Genomic DNA, 20,121 nt, shown 5'->3' with positions numbered 1-20,121 from the left:
GCAGTCCTAGTGAGTATGAAGTAGCTTCTCATTAGGGTTTTGATTTCCCTGGTGACTAATGATGTTGAGTATTTTTCACATGCTTGCTGACCACTTGTATATCTTCTTTCGAGAAATGTCTATTCAGATCCTTTGCCCATTTTTAAATTGGGTTACTGGTCTTTCTATTGTCAAGTTGTAGGAGTTCTTTATATGTTCTGGTTATTAAACCTTTATCAGATATATGATTTTCAGATATGTTCTCCTATTCTGTGGGTTGTCTTTTCACTTTCTTGATAATGTCCTTTGAAGCACAAAAGTTTTTAATTTCTTTTTAAACTGTTCTTTTTAAAAAATAAATAAATAAATAATTAATATTTTTGGCTGTGTTGGGTCTTCGTTTCTGTGCGAGGGCTTTCTCTAGTTGCGGCAAGCGGGGGCCACCCTTCATTGCGGTGTGCGGGCCTCTCACTGTCGTGGCCTCTCTTGTTGCGGAGCACAGGCTCCAGACACGCAGGCTCAGTAGTTGTGGCTCACGGGCCCAGTTGCCCCGTGGCATGTGGGATCTTCCCAGTCCAGGGCTCGAACCCTCGTCCCCTGCATTGGCAGGCAGATTGTCAACCACTGCGCCACCAGGGAAGCCAAAAAAGTTTTTAATTTTAATGAACCCAATTTATCTACTTTTTCTTTCGTTTCTTGTGCTTTTTTTCATATCTAAGAACCTACTGCATAATCCAAGTTCGTGATTTATTCCAACGTTTCCTTTTAAGAGTTTTTTAGTTTTACCTTTTACATTTAGGTCTTTGATCCATTTTGAGTTAATTTTTGCATATGGCATGAGGTAGGGGACATGTAATTTTAACTCCCACTCAGCCTGTTAATAATCGTGTACCCTTTGGTAAATTCTTGAACCTCTCTAAGTTTCAGTTTTCTCACTCGTAAAGTGGGAATAACAGATGGTACCGAAATCATAAGGTTATAGTGAAGATAAAGAGAAAATTTACATAAAGCACGTAGCACAGGGCCTGAAGCATCCTATGCTTAGTAAACATGGTAGTTATTACTGTTATGAACAATAAGTGAATGCCTTCATAGTGGAGGTGCCAGAAAGATGGGCAGCATTTCTGAGGCCGGGATCCGAGGAGGGAGAAGAGGCTTGCGTAGTCTATCTGGGGAGCAGGCCTGGGATTGTTATAGGAACGTCTGCCCCCCGGTAGATCGCTGCCTCATGATCATCTGTAGGGACTGGTAAAAATTCTAATTTCCGGACACTGTCACAGAAGTACTGAAAGGACCCCCCTGGGTAGGGGGCCCCAGAATCTGCATTTGTGTCAGCTTCTCCAGAGGCATACTTATTAAGTGTGCAGGGCTGCGGTACGGGTGACGATGGTCGCTCCTGCAGCGCCGCCTTTGACCTGCGGGGGGCGGCCGAGGGGCCGGGGCGGTCAAGGCGGCTGCGCAGAGCCCTTCTCACGCGGGGGACTCTCAGCCAGATCCGCGCCGCTCAGCTGACAGCTCCGAAGGCTGAAGAGGCGGTACGCTGGTTGAGCCGGGCGTCTCCAGGCGGAGCCGGCGAGTGGAGGTGAGGGGATCCGAAGCTAGGGTGGAGGGCGGAACTGTCGGGCCCGGCACCGCGGGGCAGCCGGAAGGTACGGTGGGGACTGCGCTCCGGGCGCGCGAGGCAGAGAAGGGCGGCCGGGCCGGGACTGCTCAGCGGGCTTCAGCTCCCCAGACCCGGGACTGGGCGCCCACAGCCCGGCCCGGCTAAGACCCACGGGGCGCTTAGAGGAGGAAGGGGAAGGACCAGGCCCTGCTCCTTTGGGACGCCCCGGGCCGGCCCACACCCGTGCAGCGCCCTCCGTATCCAAGCGCCGGGGCAGGTAGCAGGGCTCGGGCCTGCCCCCAAGTTGTAGGTGAGTCTCACAAACAAGGACTCCACACCCCGCGGTGAGCGGTGGAGACACCGGCAGCGGCGTGCTGAGCCCGGAGCCAGGGCAGACCCCAGCGCTGGAGCCCGCACGGTGTGGCCTGGGAGTATGAGTAGGATTTTCCCAGGCCCAAGGGAAACCCGGAGGAGGAGGGGCCTTCCCTCACTGATGTAGCGGTTTCCGGTTTGCCAAAAGTAATATTAAACTTGAATTCTCTTCTTGTGTCGTGGCACCGGGGTTTATTCTCGTTCCCGTGTTACGGCTGAGGAAACAGGGTGGTCCGAATCCAGGTTTAGTTATGTATTAGATGTGTGATTTTGGGCCAGCAAGGACTTAAAATGTCATTTTTCTCTGTATAATGGAAGTAGGGCCAGGACTTGCTCCATGGGGCTGTGGGAATGTAACGAGCTAATGCATTTAAAGGGCTTAGCACAATGGCTGACACACGGCAAGAGCTCCCTAAGTGACTGTTCTTACGGTTATTGTGACGACCGACCCAACCTGCTCCTAGTGGGAGGTGGCAACGCTGTCACTGAACCTTGATTCTAGTCCCCCATAAGAGCACACTGCATCTCACCCCAATTCAGTTCTCACTTTTTCCAGTGTCTAATGTAAGGCACTGCTAGATGCTGAGAACAATATACGCAGATGCAAAAGACTTGATCCTCACCCTTAAGGAGCTAATGCGGTCTGGTAGGAGAGGAAGTGCAAGTTCAGAGGAAGAACTGTAATGCAAGGTGGGTTGTGACAATATCATAGGAAAGTTACAGTAGAAAAGTTTGCTGGATTTTTAAAGAAAGACATATGATATCTAATTGGAAATTTTTACGTGGAATAGGGGCTTTGGATATGGGTCTTGAAAGCTGAATGGATAGAATCAGAAGGAAATCTAGGTCAGCGATCTGAATTAAGGGACTGGGACCCAGTGGCAGCTTCAGAAGCTGGGGTCTGGTGGGGTAGGTCATGAGGAGCTGCCGATTTCAAACAGCTTGGAGTAGAGCTTAAGCCTGGCTGCTCATTAGAATCACGTGGAGAGCTTGGATAGCTACTGATGCCTGATTGAATTGCTCTGGGGTATCGCCTGGGTATTGGGATTTTAAAAGTAGCTTCTCAGGTGATTCTACCATGCAGACAAGGTAGAGAACACTAATCTAAAACCAGAAACTATAAATTCATCTCACCCCATTTATAATGTTTGAACAGGAAGAAACAAAAAGCTTAATTACATTATCACCATGTACTACACCTGGTAAAATTGTTTACAATTAAGTAATGTGAAAAGACGGTATAGTACATAGTAATACTACTCAGTAAATGTAAATTAATCCTGAATTTCATTCTTAGCTTATTTGGGAGTCACACATCTGAGAATTTGGTTTTAAAATTATGGTTTTATATCATATTTTTTGCATATAATATTAGGATGTTCATAGGATTCTCTAAAACCCATCTATGGACCACTCTCCCCTTCTCCTTCATTCCCAGTTAAGAAGCCTGGTAAAGCATTTAGAATAGGACTTAAAAGTGTGTGTGTGTGTGCGTGCGTGCGTGCGTGCGCGCTTTTATTGTTTTGTTTTCAAATATCCTGCTGTCTTGCTTAAATTAACCTAATGTTGAGTGTCCCTGGCAGGATTAATTCATTAGCAGGCAAGAGGACAAACTGGAGGGGGATAGGAAGTGAAGGAATAGAGGAAGCAGAAGAGGAAAGGAAAAACAAAATCAAGAAAACCGCAGGAAGTCGTTTGCTATGGGAGCATGCTGTACTGTCCTCTCATAGGACCTCAGTGTTTCTCCTCAGCTCCTCTTGGGGCTGAAGGCAGTCAGATAAGAAGGGCGCTCTTATTACTGGGAACATGCACATGTCCGTTCAACCACGTGCCTCAGTTAGGCTGACCTAGGAGAGTAATATGCAGCTGTAGATTAGGATTGACTGTGTGTTAGGATGTGTTTGATTTAAGTGATGGTAACGGAAATTCAGAATTTAAATTTGGAGAGGGTCCTAACACCATCTTTTGTATTTTTTTTTCTGCAATTGGCAGGATTTCTGTAGTATACCTAGTATGAGTTCCACATCTTGGCCTCTTATCCAGCTTCAGCAGTCTCATCTCCATCATCTGGAGAATAAATGAGATTTGCGTGAGTTCCAAACTGAGCTGAAATACGGACTGCAATGCTAATATCCTTTTCTTCTGGTTGTTATTAACAGGTACTAACTGACCTCGAATAGAATATGTCACTGTGTCTTAGGGACACAGCTCAAGCAGAACTGTTATCATCTGCTGGAAAAACGTACTTTTTGAAAATGGAATCATTTTAAATGAATTTGTCTAAGTTTTGTAGTATTTTATAATGTGAAAAACCATGTCCTAACTTTTCAATTCTGTGCATTTCAGTTTAGAAAAATATTTCAGCCAAGAGGGAGCATATTTGCAAATGCAGTTATAGTCCAGTATTTTAAGTGATAGAATGGTAATTTTGGTGGTGGTTTTATTAAAGTAATTTTCGTAGATTCTCACTACATATTTTTTGCACATTTAAATTATAGTGTGGCGCATCTTTCAGTTGCTGTGATTAAAAAGCATTGTACAATTTAATTGTAGCATATTTTCACGGTTGGTGTTACCTTAAAAAATGATAAATGTTACAATTGATTTGACAAAATTCATTATTGTTTCAAAAATTTAATGTTATTTTGCTACTTCCTCAGTTATCTGTCTTACATAGTATCTGTCCCTGTAACATTCTCTAGAGTAGGGTGGTCTCAACTGGGAGCAATTTTCTTCTGCCTTCCCTGTGCAAGGGGGGGATATTTGGCTGTGTCTGGCGATATTTGTGACTGTCACAACTCTTGAGGGAAAGGGATGCTATTGGTATCTAGTAGGTTGAAGCCAGGGATGCTGATATACATCCCCTAATGCACAGGATAACCTCCCACAACAATTGTTTGTTCCAAAATGTCAGTAGCGCAGAGATTGAGAAAACCTGTCCTAGAGATTGCTGTGGATTTAAAAAATTCATTTATTTTTAAGCATATCAAGTATACTTTGACTACTTTTATGAGCAAGGCATTTTCCGAAGTTCAGTGGGCAAGTCAAACTAATATGTGATTTCTTTGATTGTGCTTTTTTTCTTAAATCATACCTAACTGATAAAGTCAGCAATTAAAAGAAACACAACTCTCCTTTTTGGAAAAGGCTGTTACTGTTGCAGAGCTACTGGAATATTAGATATGCCTGTCATTTTTAGTTTGACAGAAAAGTGAGAATATTGATTAATTCTTTGCAGTTGTTTTTGAGGAACTTTCTTTTTGGGGAGTGTGCGGGGGGGCCGTGGACAGTGCCGCTAGACTTTTCCAAACTCTGTGCCTTTTCTGTTCTTAACTGACTTGAATGATTGTCTTCAGCTCCTCAGAAAATTAAATGTCGTCAGAAGACCGAGAAGCTCAGGAGGATGAATTGCTGGCCCTGGCGAGTATTTATGATGGAGATGAATTTAGAAAAGCAGAGTCTGTCCAAGGTGGAGAAACCAGGATCTATTTGGACTTACCACAAAATTTCAAGATATTTGTGAGCGGTTAGTTAATATTCTCTTAAACAGATTTTTCTAAATAAAGGTTATTCTCAGTTTCTTAGTGTACCCTAAATTATTTATCATCTTGTATTTATAGGCATTAGTGATATATGGTAGTATTACAGATTTAATGCCTGTTTCTCTTTTAATTGAAAATTGAGCTGGGGGTGAACAATTTTCAATTTGATTCTGCCTTTTTGATCACTGAATTCGGATATTATCCTGCATATTTCATGCATCCTAATCGTCTTAACTAGCAGTTCATTAGCCATGAGTCATTGGCTGTTAAATAGGGATAATAAAAGAGAAAATGAAATAATATATGTGAAAACACTTGGAAAGACTTAAAGTACCATGGCGGTTGTTAATACTATTTGGTTTCCAGAATCTTTTCAACCACCATAAACACATGACACTTGCTGCTACTCTTTGACCTTCTGCTTCAGAAAAAAGTTGAAAACTGGTACTTTTGATACCAATGTACCAGATGTCATCTGTGAACACTTTCTTAAAATGTTTCTACTATAAAGGCTTTGAGTAAACAAATTAAGTGTGATAACTGAAAATGAAACTTTGATTGTGAGAGTGTTGTGTGTTGTGTCTTGCCCTCAAGAGATCCTTGTACTGGCACAAATTCTCCCAACTATGATTCATGGGTAGTTGGCACATGCTGGTCTAAGTAGGTCATGGCTCTTTGATAGAAATAAACGTCCTTTTCTCTAGATTGTGTCTTTAATCATCTACTGTAAAACAACAACAAAAGAAAATATTGTGTTATTACTTGTCATTAGTGTTAGGAATTATACTCAAAAGTGTATACAAGAATAAGTTGTGTATCTTCATTTTAAATTTCATGATGCTTAGTAGATTTTTTTAAGGGCTTACAAGATTTTTTTTTTAAGGTGGCGGCTACGAAGTAACATTAGGGAATAGAAGGTGCTTTGGGGGAGGGTTTTTATCCCCTCAACCAAAGCATTACGTTTTTCTTGAGCACTGCTCAGCAGTAACGGACACTCAAGTGTTGACCAACTGATCCTTTCTAATCTTTGTTTTTGGTTCAGGCAATTCAAATGAGTGTCTCCAGAATAGTGGCTTTGAATACACCATTTGCTTTCTGCCTCCACTTGTGCTGAACTTTGAACTGCCACCAGATTATCCATCCTCCGCCCCACCTTCATTCACACTTAGTGGCAAATGGCTGTCACCAACTCAGGTTAGACCCGAAACTTAATTTCTCCTATCCATCTTTAGAAACTTAAAAATCATCTTTAATTGAACACTACCTTGATGATCTTGAATTCAGTGCATGAAGAACAAATGGGTTTGATTTTGTAATTTTTTTTCCCTTGCCTTCATGAATTGTAATGTTAATAAATTGAAAGTGTTTGGTGTTTTAGAAAAGAATGGCGTAATTAGAACAATTAATCATTTTGAATTGCAGTAGGAGTAATTTTTAATCAAGTAAATTGTTTCTCTCTTTGTCTTGTTATTTTCCTATTTAATCTGTATTGTAATGGATACTATAAGGTCCTCCTCATTTTCCTTAGATGTTGGTATTGCTTTTTTTTGTTTTTTGGGGTTTTTTTTGCTGTACGTGGGCCTCTCACTGTTGTGGCCTCTCCCGCTGTGGAGCACAGGCTCCAGACGCGCAGGCTCAGCAGCCATGGCTCACGGGTCCAGCCGCTCCGCAGCATGTGGGATCTTCCCGGACTGGGGCACGAACCCATGTCCCCTGCATTGGCAGGCGGACTCTCAACCACTGCGCCACCAGGGAAGCCCTGGTATTGCTTTTTATTTTTTTTTAGTTTCTTATCCATTCCTTAAATGAAAGATTTAATTGTAGTTAGGAGGACTAAAATTGAGCTAATGTAGTTATAATAATAAATATTTCCTAAGAAAACGTAAGAGTGCTTTTATTTTTAAAAGTCTGTATATTAATAACAGAGTTATTGACTACTCTCACATAGGTGTGAATGCACACAAATAGAAATGTGTATGATTCCTGTAGATATCTCATTAAGGCTTGAGATCTTATATTATGATCTTCATTTCCTCTGGGTTGTATATCTTTTTCTAGTAACAACCTCAACTCTTGATTGAGACATAAATATGGCTTGAAGCTAATATAATGTATTCTGGGGTAGATAATGGATGAGTAGCAGTTATTCTTCTAGAAGTCATGATGAAGATTGATAGGCTGATGTATTAAGACAAAAGCTGTCAGAGTTACTTGACCTCAAGGAACAGCTGTCAGTTTTTCCTTTTTGATCATGTAATTTTCATTCCCATCCCTGCTCATCACCACTCTAATCTTTAGATGAGAGTGCTTTTGTAAAATTGAACTTACAGTTTAAAAACAAAATTAAACTTTAAGAAAGAATAATACATGTAGAATAAAAAGGAATTTTACCTTACATTTTAATATCTGTGTCAGAGGCAACACATGCAAGACAGTGGATGATTTGCCCAAGAATATCAACGATGTTTGACATTTAGATCACTGAGAGTTGACTGAATTATCTAGATATTTATAGTCCCATTTCTCTAGAGAGCTCTTGATACTTTATGTCCATGCATGTTTGCACATATACAGTTTCAGATTCCAGCCAAATAGCATCTACTTAATGCTGGCTTTTAGGGTGTGGGGAGAAGAGGGTTATTCATTATTTTATGTTACACAGCTAAAATTACAGTAGGGTTCTCTATCAAATTTTTGTCCTTCCTTCAATTCTTGTTTGTTACTGGGCCCTGATTCCTTGGCATCATGAATTTCACCTGTTGATAGTGAAGTTGATTCATGGCCCTGTCCCTCACTGAATTTGGTTGGTAGATAGAAGTGGGTTTAGTTTTCTGGTATTTTCCATTATTCCTCTTCCAGTATATACACACAGTCTCTCTCATGCTCTTCTCTTTCTTCCTCCCTTATTCCTCACATTTATGTACATCCCAGATGCCTCTTTTGAGAAGGGACTAGAGAAGAAAAGAGGATGGAGGAGAATGGCTTCTCCACTGGACTTGGTAGCTCAAACAATACTCACGAACAAGGCTTCCCTTTTAGTATTTATTACATTTTAAATATTTCATCAGGTTTCTGGTTGATCATATAAGCATATTCATGCAAATGTATAAAAGCATTAGTTGTCCAATCTTGAAGTAGTCAGTAAGTGTTTAATTTTGTGCCTGTATAGGGTTTAGTGAATAGCACTACACAGCGTAGGGAAGAGAGAATGTGGTCCTTTTTCACTTGGTATTCAAATTTACAAAATTTATTTACATCTGGAAGGCTTATTTTTTGATGTTTACCTTAAAAAGAAAAGCTGCTTATGATTCCTGAGCTCTACTTTAAAATATTTTACATTTCTAATGGAAAATCTAATTATATTTGCCTTTCAAATTGAACAGACCAGCTTTTTGGGTTTTTTTTGTTTTGCGGTACGTGGGCCTCTCACTGTTGTGGCCTCTCCCGTTGCAGAGCACAGGCTCCAGACGCGCAGGCTCAGCGGCCATGGCTCACGGGCCCAGCCGCTCCGCGGCATGTGGGATCTTCCCGGACCGGGGCACGAACCTGTGTCCCCTGCATCGGCAGGCGGACTCTCAACCACTGCACCACCAGGGAAGCCCATGAACAGACCAGTTTTAAGGAGGAAAAGTCAAAATAGTTTAAACTTTGGTTGCTTAGGTTAGGAAATGTGAGCTTTGCCTATGGCAGCCAAACCATGTTAAGGGCTTATAATCATGTCTGGATTCAATATCAGCCTACCTCCCTCTGTTAGCCAGGATCTGGTGTAAGCCCAGATTGCTTAGTTAAAATCAGCTTGTAAATCTGAATACCAAGGACTCTGAGGTTAGATTCTGTTAGTGATTCTTTCGCACGAGGTGGCTTCTTGATACGACTGAAAGAATTAATTTTAAGGTTTGGATGGTATTTTTAAACTGTTCTTTTCCTAATCATTATTGTAGGGTACCTACAGGGCTAGGACTCCAAGGAATAGAAATAGTTCATTTTCGAACTAGATCTCTTCTCCTACACGAGGTAGCAATACTAATGTGAAGAAAAATAAAGAACAGAAAAAGTCCCCCATTGCAGTGGCTCGTATGTAAACCTAGTTCTGCATTTGGTAGAGTCTTGCTGTTTCTCTTGTTTTAATGATACTTCTTTTAGCTTCTGACCTTGTGTTCTACTGTGGCTTGTGTTGCTGAATAGTTTAAGAAGTGCTTCGATAAGAACACTGATGCTGTTGTGCAGCACAGTTTATCACAGAAGTGAAAAATCATGTTAGGAGGTAGAAAACCCTGACCTAAAAAGATTTCAAGGGAAATCAGGAGTTGACAGCATCGTCATCTTTCCAAACTTACCAGCATCCTCATGTGTTTTCCCCTAGCTGTCTGCTCTCTGCAAGCACTTAGACAACCTGTGGGAAGAACACCGCGGCAGCGTGGTCCTGTTTGCCTGGATGCAGTTTCTTAAAGAAGAGACCTTAGCGTATCTGAATATTGTCTCTCCTTTTGAACTCAAGATGGGTTCTCAGAAAAAAGTTCAGAGGAGGATGGCTCAAGCTTCTTCCAACACAGAGCTAGATTTTGGAGGAGCTGCTGGATCTGATGTAGACCAAGCGGAAGTTGTGGACGAGAGAGCTGTGCAGGATGTGGAATCGTTGTCCAGTCTGATCCAGGAAATCTTGGACTTCGATCAGGCTCAACAGATAAAATGCTTTAATAGTAAATTGTTCCTGTGCAATATCTGCTTCTGTGAGAAGCTGGGTAGTGAGTGCATGTACTTCTTGGAGTGCAGGCATGTGTACTGCAAAGCCTGTCTCAAGGACTACTTTGAAATCCAGATCAGAGATGGCCAAGTTCAGTGCCTCAACTGCCCAGAACCCAAGTGCCCTTCAGTGGCCACTCCTGGTCAGGTAACTCTTTTTCTCTGCTGACAGCTGCCCCCTGATTCTCTCTCACAAAGGGAGACATTTCCTCAGGAACTTCTTGGTAGGGCTCCTCAGGGCAGTCTGAGGCCTGGGAGCCAGCCCACAAGTCGTTTCATTGTATCCATCAAGAATGCCATGATCTTAGTTTAAGCAAATGTAAATGCTTCCTTTGCTGGCTTTGGAATGTGTGGTCCTCCGCAGGGATGAGCAGTTAAAAAAGTAAAGTAATTCTGGTGATTTACTCTGTATATCTGCTAGGTGGGGGAAGTACGACCCTGTCTTTATGTGACGTTGGGATCTGGAGGGCTTATCTCTTAGAATAGTTAACCAAATGTTTTACAGACTTTTAAAGACAGCCTGCTTGGTTTCCTTTTTTTTTCAGTCAACTCCATTAAGGCATAAATGTACTCATTTAAAGTGTACTGTCTGCTTAGTTTTTTGTTTTTTTTTTTTTTGACATCTTTATTGGGGTATAATTGCTTTACAATGGTGTGTTAGTTTCTACTTTATAACAAAGTGAATCAGTTATACATATACATATGTTCCCATATCTCTTCCCTCTTGCGTCTCCCTCCCTCCCACCCTCCCTATCCCACCCCTCCAGGAGGTCACAAAGCACCGAGCTGATCTCCCTGTGCCATGCGGCTGCTTCCCACTAGCTATCTACCTTACGTTTGTTAGTGTGTATATGTCCATGACTCTCTCTCGCCCTGTCACAGCTCACCCTTCCCCCTGTCTGCTTAGTTTTTACACATGTGTAGACCCATGTAACCACCATCTCAGTCAAGATATAGACCTCCCATAACTTGGTTTGATTTTGAAGGTGGAGTTTTAGTTTATGTGCCTCTGGTTTACACTAGCTTCCTAAGGATCTCCTCAGGATCAGAACTGGTTGGGAAATCATCAAACCTATGATGTTTTATATTTCCCTCCAGGTCAAAGAGCTAGTGGAAGCAGAGCTATTTGCTCGTTATGACCGCCTTCTCCTCCAGTCTACCTTGGACCTGATGGCAGATGTGGTGTACTGCCCCCGCCCATCCTGCCAGCTGCCTGTGATGCAGGAGCCTGGCTGCACAATGGGCATCTGTTCCAGCTGCAATTTTGCCTTCTGTACTTTATGCAGATTGACCTACCATGGGGTTTCTCCATGTAAGGTGACTGCAGGTAGGTTGTAACTGTGTGAACTCAGTCTCCCAGCGCTCCCCCCGCCTCCCCCCACTCACCGGAAATAAAAAGAGACATCACTTCAATTCTTCAGTTTGGAAGAATTGTGTTCTTCTGTGTTTGTTCAACACATACTTTTGAGTCAGTTACTGTCCTAGGTTCTGGGGATACAGCAGTGACCAAATGCCCTCATGGAACTTACATTCTAATGGGGGAGATAGGCAAACAAAATAAATAAGAATATTCGATGGTGGTAAATGCTGAAGAGGGAAAAAAAAATAAAGCAGGGACAGGCTATGAAGTGTTTTGAAGGGGAAGGGGCTTTGGATTTTATTTAGAAACACCAGGGGAGGCCTCGCTGGCGAAGTGGTTTGAGTAAAGAAGGAAGTAAGGAAACAAGCCACGCAGATATCAGGGGGAGCATTCCAGGGAAGGAATGACAGGGTAATTTCTGTCTATGAATATGGAATAATGTAGATCCTGGTCGGCAGATGCAGAGCACCTAAGCCATCACTCTTGTTTCCACTGTACACATGTTTGATCAGTCATCAAGTGCTTTCTCAGTGAGCCCAGGGAGGCCTCAGAATCTTCCTCAACACAGTGCTTCAGAAGGCCACCCTCTATTGAGGTAGTCACAGGAGGTAAAACCTGTTAGCCATTTCTGATCTAGATTGAGGTTTGAGGAATCGGGCCCTGGACATCAATTTGACTAGACTTTGGTGACTTAGTCTTTCTCAAACTAAAAGGGCTGATGATAATAGCTACTTCATAAGGTTATTGTAAGTTTGAAATGACCTATTGTAGTGCTACTTAAAGTTGTTGTAGTTGTTATACTGGTCTGTGACAAGGTAAATACAGAAATTGAGAGTCAGTGTTTGAAACTTTAATAATGATTTTGCTATCGCTATTCACTGACTAAATTTTATGGCAGTCAAATCTAATAAAAATTTAGGCTTATATTTTTTGTCTTTTTACCCTCATTTTTCTAATAATTCATTTGATTATTTTTTGCAAAAGTACTGGTCCTTGACAGAGTGAGGGGAAAAAACTGGTACTTAACCATAGTTTGAGAATGGGCTAATGTATGGAAAATGCAAAATGGTAACTACTTTTTGTTTAGTTTGTGTATTTATTTATTTATTTAAATTATTGAAATATAGTTGATTTAAAATGTGTTAATTTTTGCTGCACAGCAAAGTGATTAAGTTATACATATGTATACATTCTTTTTTGTATTCTTTTCCATTATGGTTTATCACAGGATATTGAATATAGTTCCCTGTGCTATACAGTAGGACCTTGTCGTTTATCCATTCTATATAAATATAATAGTTTGCATCTGGTAACCCCAATCTCCCAATCCATCTCTCCCCCAGGCCCCCTCCCCCTTGGCAACCACAAGTCTGTTTTATATGTCTGTGAGTCTGTTTTTGTTTTGTAGATAGGTTCATTTGTGTCATATTTTAGATTCCACATGTAAGTGATATTATATGGTATTTGTCTTTATGACTTAGTTCACTTAGTATGATAATCTCTAAGTCCATCCATGTTGCTGCAAATGGCCTTATTTCATTCTTTTTTATGGCTGAGTAATATTCTGTTGTATTTATATACATACCACATCTTCTTTATCCACTCATCTGTTGATGGACATTTAGGTTGTTTCCATGTCTTGTCTATTGCAAATAGTGCTGCTGTGAACATAGGTATCTTTTTGAGTTAGAGTTTTGTCTGGATACATGCCCAGGAATGGGATTGCTAGATCATATGGCAACTCTTATTTTTAGTTTTTTGAGGAATCTCCATACAGTTTTCCATAGTGGCTACACCAATTTACATTCCCACCAACAATGTAGGAAGGTTCTCTTTTCTCCACACCCCCTCCAGCATTTGTTATTTGTAGACTTGTTTGTTATTTTGTTGGGGTTTTTTTGGCCTTGATGTGTGGCATGTGGGATCTTGGTTCCCTGGCCAGGGATTGATCCCGTGCCCCCTGCATTGGGAGCATGGAACCTTAACCACTGGACTGCCAGGGAACTCCCCTGTAGACTCTTTTTTTCTTTTAGAGTTTAGTTTTTATTTTTATTTATTTATTTATTTTTATAAATTTATTTATTTATTATTTATTTTTGGCTGTGTTGGGTCTTTGTTGCTGCACGTGGACTTTCTCTAGTTGTGGCGAGCGGGGGCTACTCTTTGTCGCAGTACACGGGCTTCTCATTGCGGTGGCTTCTCTTGCTGCAGAGCACGGGCTCTAGGGTGCGCGGGCTTCAGGAGTTGTGGCTCGCGGGCTCTAGAGCGAAGGCTCAGTAGTTGTGGCACGTGGGATCTTCCCAGACCAGGGCTTGAACCCGTGTCCCCTGCATTGGCAGGCAGATTCTTAACCACTGTGCCACCAGGGAAGTCCTCCCCTGTAGACTTTTTAGGGATGGCCATTCTGACTGGTGTGAGGTGGTACCTCATCGTAGTTTTGATTTGCATTTCTCTAATAGTTAGCAGTGATGAGCCTCTTTTTATATGTCTTTCGGTTATCTGGATGTCTTCTTTGAAGAAATGTCTATTTAGTTGTTTTGCCCATTTTTCCATTGAGTTGTTTGTTTGTTTTTTTGTTGAGTTGTATGAGCTGTTTGTATATTTTGGAAATTTAGACCTTGTCGGTTACATCATTTGCAAATGTTTTCTCCCAGCCTATAGGTTGTCTTTTCATTTTGTTTATGGTTTCCTTTGCTGTACAGAAGCTTGTAAGTTAGATTAGGTCACATTTGTTTATTTTTGCTTTTATTTCTATTGCCTTGGTCAGGAAATGTTTTGCCTGTGTTCTCTTCTAGAGGTTTTATGGTGTTATGTCTTATATTTAAGTCTTAAACCACAAAATGGTAACTAGTAATGCCAGTATTACTATAGTTATTAATTGTTAGCAGTGTCATTATCTCTAAGAAGGGACTCTGAGCGGAGAATGAGTAAATACAGTACTTCCAGTTGCCTGTTGCAGAGTTTTGTAGTGGTTATAGGCAGATGGGATGGAGAACTCACCAGAATATAATGTTAGCCTTTACTTTAGACTTCTGTATCCTTATCATTGAGAGGCTGAAGTACATTTCGGGTGTTTCACAGTGTTTGGGGAAGAAATCAAAGATAGGCTTGGGGGCTTCAGCAAAATTAGGAATCTCTTTCTCAGTCTCTATATCTATATATTTGATATTACCATACAAAATATATGATATACTAATCATTTTATTATTTTGAGAACATTAGAGCAGTAACCTTTGTCCTTAAGATGTCTAGGAACACAGAAACGTTTTGAATTAGTAGAGGAGATAAAAGTGACAGGATAAAAAAATACATGTCTGCTACATCTAAGTAGAAGTGATGGAGTCATGGGAATGAACAGCACAGAGAAAGGATTCACAAGTGAAGCAAAAGTGCAGATAGAATTCTGCCCCTGAAGATGTCCACTGCATTTAGAGGGAAGATGTCCACCTCTAAATAATGTGAGGAAAGTAAATTAATAACATAGCTAGAACATTGTTGAGAGAGGTCTTTAATTAATTGTGTTGAAAAATTAAGGTAGTAGAATTGTGAGCAAAAGCCTTGTCTACAACTAAAGTCTTTGGGAATGGCTGCCCATTCCATTTGAGTTAAGTGATAAAGCAGTAGAAACCAGACTGAAGAGTATTAAGGGGAAAAGTTGACAGGAGGGACTTTTCGTTTCCTGTGGGTGGTAAACTTTATTCACTGGCTTCTTTTTATATACAGAATTGAATAGCTGGTCTTTGCCCTGGTGCTCTTGTTTAATTTGGTAGGCCTGTTGTTATCAAATGGTGAATGATGCTGATTTAGTAGAAAATCAGCGTCTGTTTCAACCTTTGTGTCATTTAGATAAGTCAGTCTTAAACTGTACTACTAGTTGTACTAGTTGCACAAAAATATCAACATTAATAAGTTAAAAGCAAAGGAAAAAGATAAGCTGTTGTTCTGTCACCTTTAACAAGTCCAGCTTTTCTACTTGGAGGATTCCTGTCTGTTCTTTGTCTTTCATGCATGTGTAATTTTTACCTAGTTACAACCTAAATACGCTTTTTTCTGAATTCCATAATGAGTATTTTAACTGAGTTGTAGCCATCCTAATTATAAGTTTTAATAACTAAATATTATATCTTAAGTGGCTCCACACATAATTATTCCCTTGGACATTTAATTCGTTTGCCATTTTTATATGTAACTTTACTTTGGATTAATTCCTTATGATGAAATCCCAGGAATAGCATTATTGAGTAGTCAAAGGTTATGGCCAATTTTAATGGTTTTTAGTCAGCATTACAAGTTGTATAAAAGTTAATTTTCCATTTCACTTTCTAGAGAAATTAATGGACTTACGAAATGAGTACCTGCAAGCAGATGAGGCCAATAAAAGATTTTTGGAACAGAGGTATGGTAAGAGGGTGATTCAGAAGGCACTGGAAGAGATGGAAAGTAAGGAGTGGCTAGAAAAGAACTCAAAGAGCTGCCCATGTTGTGGGACTCCCATTGAGGTAAAGGTTTGGGGACAGACATGGAGGCAAACCTAATTGCAAGCATGTTACGATTTCCTCAAGAAGCCTTTTAATTTTGTGCCTAATTAAGAAAACACATTTTGGTATTTATTAAACTTTCTTAACTTGGAAGATGTAAATTTACTACTAAATATTGTTATTGACCTAAAATGTATGTAGGCTTCCCGTTTCAAAGTGCTTTCATACGGTGACAGTTGTTCTCACATTATATCCACCTCAAAATTGAGTGGGTTATAAAGAGGCCATACTCGAGCTACAGTCAACTCTTAACTCATCTACCTGACTAAAAAAGAATCAAGCCTGACTTCTCCTCCGAACTATATACCCTGGAATTTAATAGCTGTTTTACAAGTGCCTGCTTATGAAATGGAGACATGTGAGTCAAGATAGATAGATACAGCTACTGCTTCTTGACAAAATCTTAATATGTTTCAAAATTGAAATATGTCTTTGCATTTGATTCTGTTGTTCCAGTCCATCATATCTGAGCTGACCCTTGTGGTGATGCCCCAGTTACTCCATTAAGGAAACTGGCCTTCTATTTAACCACTTCTGACATGCCTCAGCTCTTATAGAATGGGGGACTTGGTACCAAATGTTTACTTAGATTTACGTAAAAAGTTTAAATCCCACATATTAAATCCAAACATTTTAATATTAATCTAACTATGTGTTTCACTTATACATGTTTGGTTTGTATTTACTGTTTATCAGAAGAGGTTTTGCTAAGTATCTAATTGTAGGAACACCTGCTAAGTGTTTTCTGTATTTTACTTGTAATGCAAACGAGTTAGGCATTCATAGTTATCATTGTGTGTTACCTGTATATCTCCACCCTGCATTAGAAAAGGGAGAAGACAAGGAGAATGTTGTACCAAATCATTTTGTCATGTGCATTTCTCTTTTGCTTTTGTAGCCTTGATATTTTTCTCTGTCTTTCCCACCAGAAATTAGATGGATGTAACAAGATGACATGTACCGGCTGTATGCAGTATTTCTGCTGGATTTGCATGGGTTCTCTCTCCAGAGCAAACCCTTATAAACATTTCACTGATCCTGTTTCCCCATGTTTTAACCGGTACGTACACACAGACTCCTAGTCTCAGCAGTTTTGGGTACTTGGTTTGTGGACCATAAGCCCAGAAAGTTTTACTTCAGTACTTTGCTTATTTAGAGAATTCTCATATATTTTCCCCCATGTATGAATTTTCTTGAAAATGAGTTTTATGATGAAAATATACTATCTGGGGATTTTCTTTTATTTATTATCCTCCTCAACTTTTTTAGTGAAAATTTTCAAACATACAGAAAAGATAGGACTATGATTAATAGGATACCTTCCACCAAAATGAACAATTGGTAATATTTTGCCATATTTGTTTTCTAAATTTATTGCTGAACTACTTGACCCTAAGTTGGAAATATGATGCTTCATGTCTATATGCTTTTTTTCTTTAATTAATTAATTTATTTATCTTTGGCTGCGTTGGGTCTTCATTTCTGCGCGCAGGCTTTCTGTAGTTGCAGTGAGCGGGGACTACTCTTGGTTGCGGTGCACGGGCTTCTCATTGCGGTGGCTTCTCGTTGCGGAGTACAGGCTCTAGGCACATATGCTTCAGTAGTTGTGGCGCGTGGGCTCAGTAGTTGTGGCTCACGGGCTCTAGAGCTCAGGCCCGGTAGATGTGGCACACAGACTTAGTTGCTCCGCGGCATGTGGGATCTTCCTGGACCAAGGCTCAAACCCGTGTCCCCTGCATCGGCAGGTGGATTCTTAACCACTGTGCCACCAGGGAAGTCCCTCTACATGCTTTCACATGTCTTTCCTAAGATAAGAAAAGTCTTCTATATAACGACAGTACTGCAAAAAATTTAACAACAATGGCATACTATCATATAATAAAATATTTAAGACTTATCAACTATCCCTAAAAATATCTCTTGAAGCTGTTTTATTATACCAGGATCTAATCAAGTTCAGTCACTTTATTTGGTTCTGTCTCTTTAGTTTCTTTATGGAGAAAAGTTTTGCCCACCTTCTTTTTGTTTGTTTGTTTATGTTGAGGGGAGCATTGACTTTTTGAGGAGTCCAGGCTGTTGTCCTGTATAACTTCTTACCTTCTGGAGTTCTGTTTCTCCATGGTACCTTTGAGTTTGTTTCTCTATCCTCTCTATCTCCTGTAAAGTGGAAGTTAGCTCTAGACTGGAGTTTGACTAGATTTAGAGTAACATTTTTGACAAGAATACTTAACAAGGGGTGATATACTTCATGTTGTACCACATCAGATCCATAAAGTCAGGCTGTCTCATTGTTAGTATGATGCTCAGTTCTATCATTTGTTCCACTGTAAAGGTAAGGTTTCTCTTTTTGTTATTAGTAAGTGATCTGTGGGGTGATTCCTTGGCACAATGTGAATATCTTGTTCTCCACCAGCTCCAATTTCAGCATCAGCTGATAATGTTTGTTAATAGACATTTGTGGAATACCTACAATCAATCATTGGTGTTATGAAACTATAAGATAAGTTGAAGAAACAGGCTCTTCCCATGAACCATTGGAAATATAGTGTTGAAAATTGCATAAATTTTAAGTAACATAAGGGGAGGAAAAGAAATTGGCAACTGAAAAATATTCTATAGATGGAGAGTGCAAGGACAGTGAAGATGGAGAGGATGGAGTGATTAGCGTGTAATAAAGTTATAGTGTTTTTAATGAGTTCAGCTTCTAGACTACCTGAATTTTCCAGTCTTGGCTTATTCCACATATTGTACACATTTAGTATCAGTTTTGTGATACCCATCTCCCATTATTGTTTATGCTTGGTCCTAGAGAGTTGTCTGGATCCTTAAAAGGCCTGTTCCTATAAACTTTAAGGGACCCATATTTCAGCCCTCGCCAGTGGAATGATTAAAGGAGAGGAAAAGATATTATCAGAAGAGTACAGAAAGTATATTTGAGAAAAGGAAAGAAATTATATTCAGTTTCTATCAGGTGTATTAAAATGTACCTTATTTTATGCTTCCAGGTTGTTCCATGCTGTGGATGTTAATGGAGTTATTTGGGAAGATGAGTTTGAAGACTAGTTAACTTCTGCTGCTCAAGATATGGAAGTGGAATGGTTTGCCCTAATCTTTTGTCAAGTATACAGAGTAACTTCGCAGGATATTTAGGGTACCATTGATTCCCTCTTCCTGTGTAGAAGATATGGAAGAACAAGTTTAATATTTTCATGTGGTACTACTGATTAAGGCACATTCAGACATTTTTCATTGCAACATGATTGAGGAAATATTAAGCCAAAGGTTCCGAAAATGAAAACTAGAAAATATTAGTATTACAATGTGCCCAAAGCTTTGAGTAGTTAAAAATTAAATATTTATTTTCTTCTCCAAGCTTTAGGTAAGGAGAGAGGGGTCAAGAGTTAAGCTTATAGTCCTTTTTATCTCTGAGAAACATCCCTCTAAGACATTCTGTGGGAGCTCCCTCAGTAGTACTGCTTACAACTGGGGTGGGTAGAAGGCTTATTAAAATTGTACTGAGAGCCTGATGTTATTTACTTCATGTTACATTCTTTCCAACCTGAATTACTGCTAAATTTTCTTTGGAGGAAGCCCTTTACTCTATGACTGATTGGCTGGCCCAGTGTCATTTTGATCTGATTTTCAGAATAGAAATTTATAGATAATTTTAAAAATATTTTTTGATACCACAAACACTGTGGGTCACCTGATGTATTTATTAGTGGTCTATAGTCCACTGGTTTTGAGCCAAGTCTAGAATTTATTGATACTGGCTCAGAAGAATTTCAGCCCTATTCAACTTTCCAGTTTCTTCTAGGCAGTAGAGCCTAGATTCAGAACAACTTGTCTTCTGTTCAGCATTCTTTCTGTTGACTCTTGCCCTGCTTTTCATTGGTAAGGACAATTTTAATATTAGCTCCAGCAGCTCATATTTCTGTTTCCTCTGCTGGGATAGGAGAAAGCCTAATACGTTCCCAAGACGAA

At 40.2% G+C, this 20,121-nt stretch overlaps 1 protein-coding gene across 10 annotated transcripts in view; it reads left to right on the top strand.

Annotated features, from left to right (window-relative positions):
• Positions 1-20,121, top strand: part of RNF14 (ring finger protein 14) — a 46,120-nt gene extending 25,999 nt beyond the window's left edge. The window contains exons 1-9 of one of the 10 annotated variants that reach the window (XM_027081772.1): positions 1,643-1,892; positions 3,947-4,083; positions 5,299-5,480; positions 6,539-6,690; positions 9,860-10,387; positions 11,338-11,566; positions 15,926-16,098; positions 17,067-17,197; positions 19,143-20,121. In XM_027081772.1, coding sequence (XP_026937573.1) covers positions 5,327-5,480; positions 6,539-6,690; positions 9,860-10,387; positions 11,338-11,566; positions 15,926-16,098; positions 17,067-17,197; positions 19,143-19,200 — 1,425 coding nt within the window. In that variant the 5' untranslated portion in view covers positions 1,643-1,892; positions 3,947-4,083; positions 5,299-5,326 and the 3' untranslated portion in view covers positions 19,201-20,121. Of the gene's footprint in view, positions 1-1,468; positions 1,562-1,642; positions 1,893-2,510; positions 2,645-3,946; positions 4,114-5,298; positions 5,481-6,538; positions 6,691-9,859; positions 10,388-11,337; positions 11,567-15,925; positions 16,099-17,066; positions 17,198-19,142 lie in introns of those variants that run through there. The other 9 variants (XM_027081767.1, XM_027081769.1, XM_027081770.1 and 6 more) reach the window with 9 other exon arrangements.

This window comes from Aethalodelphis obliquidens, unplaced genomic scaffold (assembly GCF_003676395.1).
Source record: "Aethalodelphis obliquidens isolate GAN/ISIS:26980383/991018 unplaced genomic scaffold, ASM367639v1 scaffold45, whole genome shotgun sequence".
In the NCBI taxonomy this organism is placed as follows: domain Eukaryota; kingdom Metazoa; phylum Chordata; class Mammalia; order Artiodactyla; family Delphinidae; genus Aethalodelphis; species Aethalodelphis obliquidens.
This window is presented reverse-complemented; position numbering and strand designations above follow the sequence as displayed.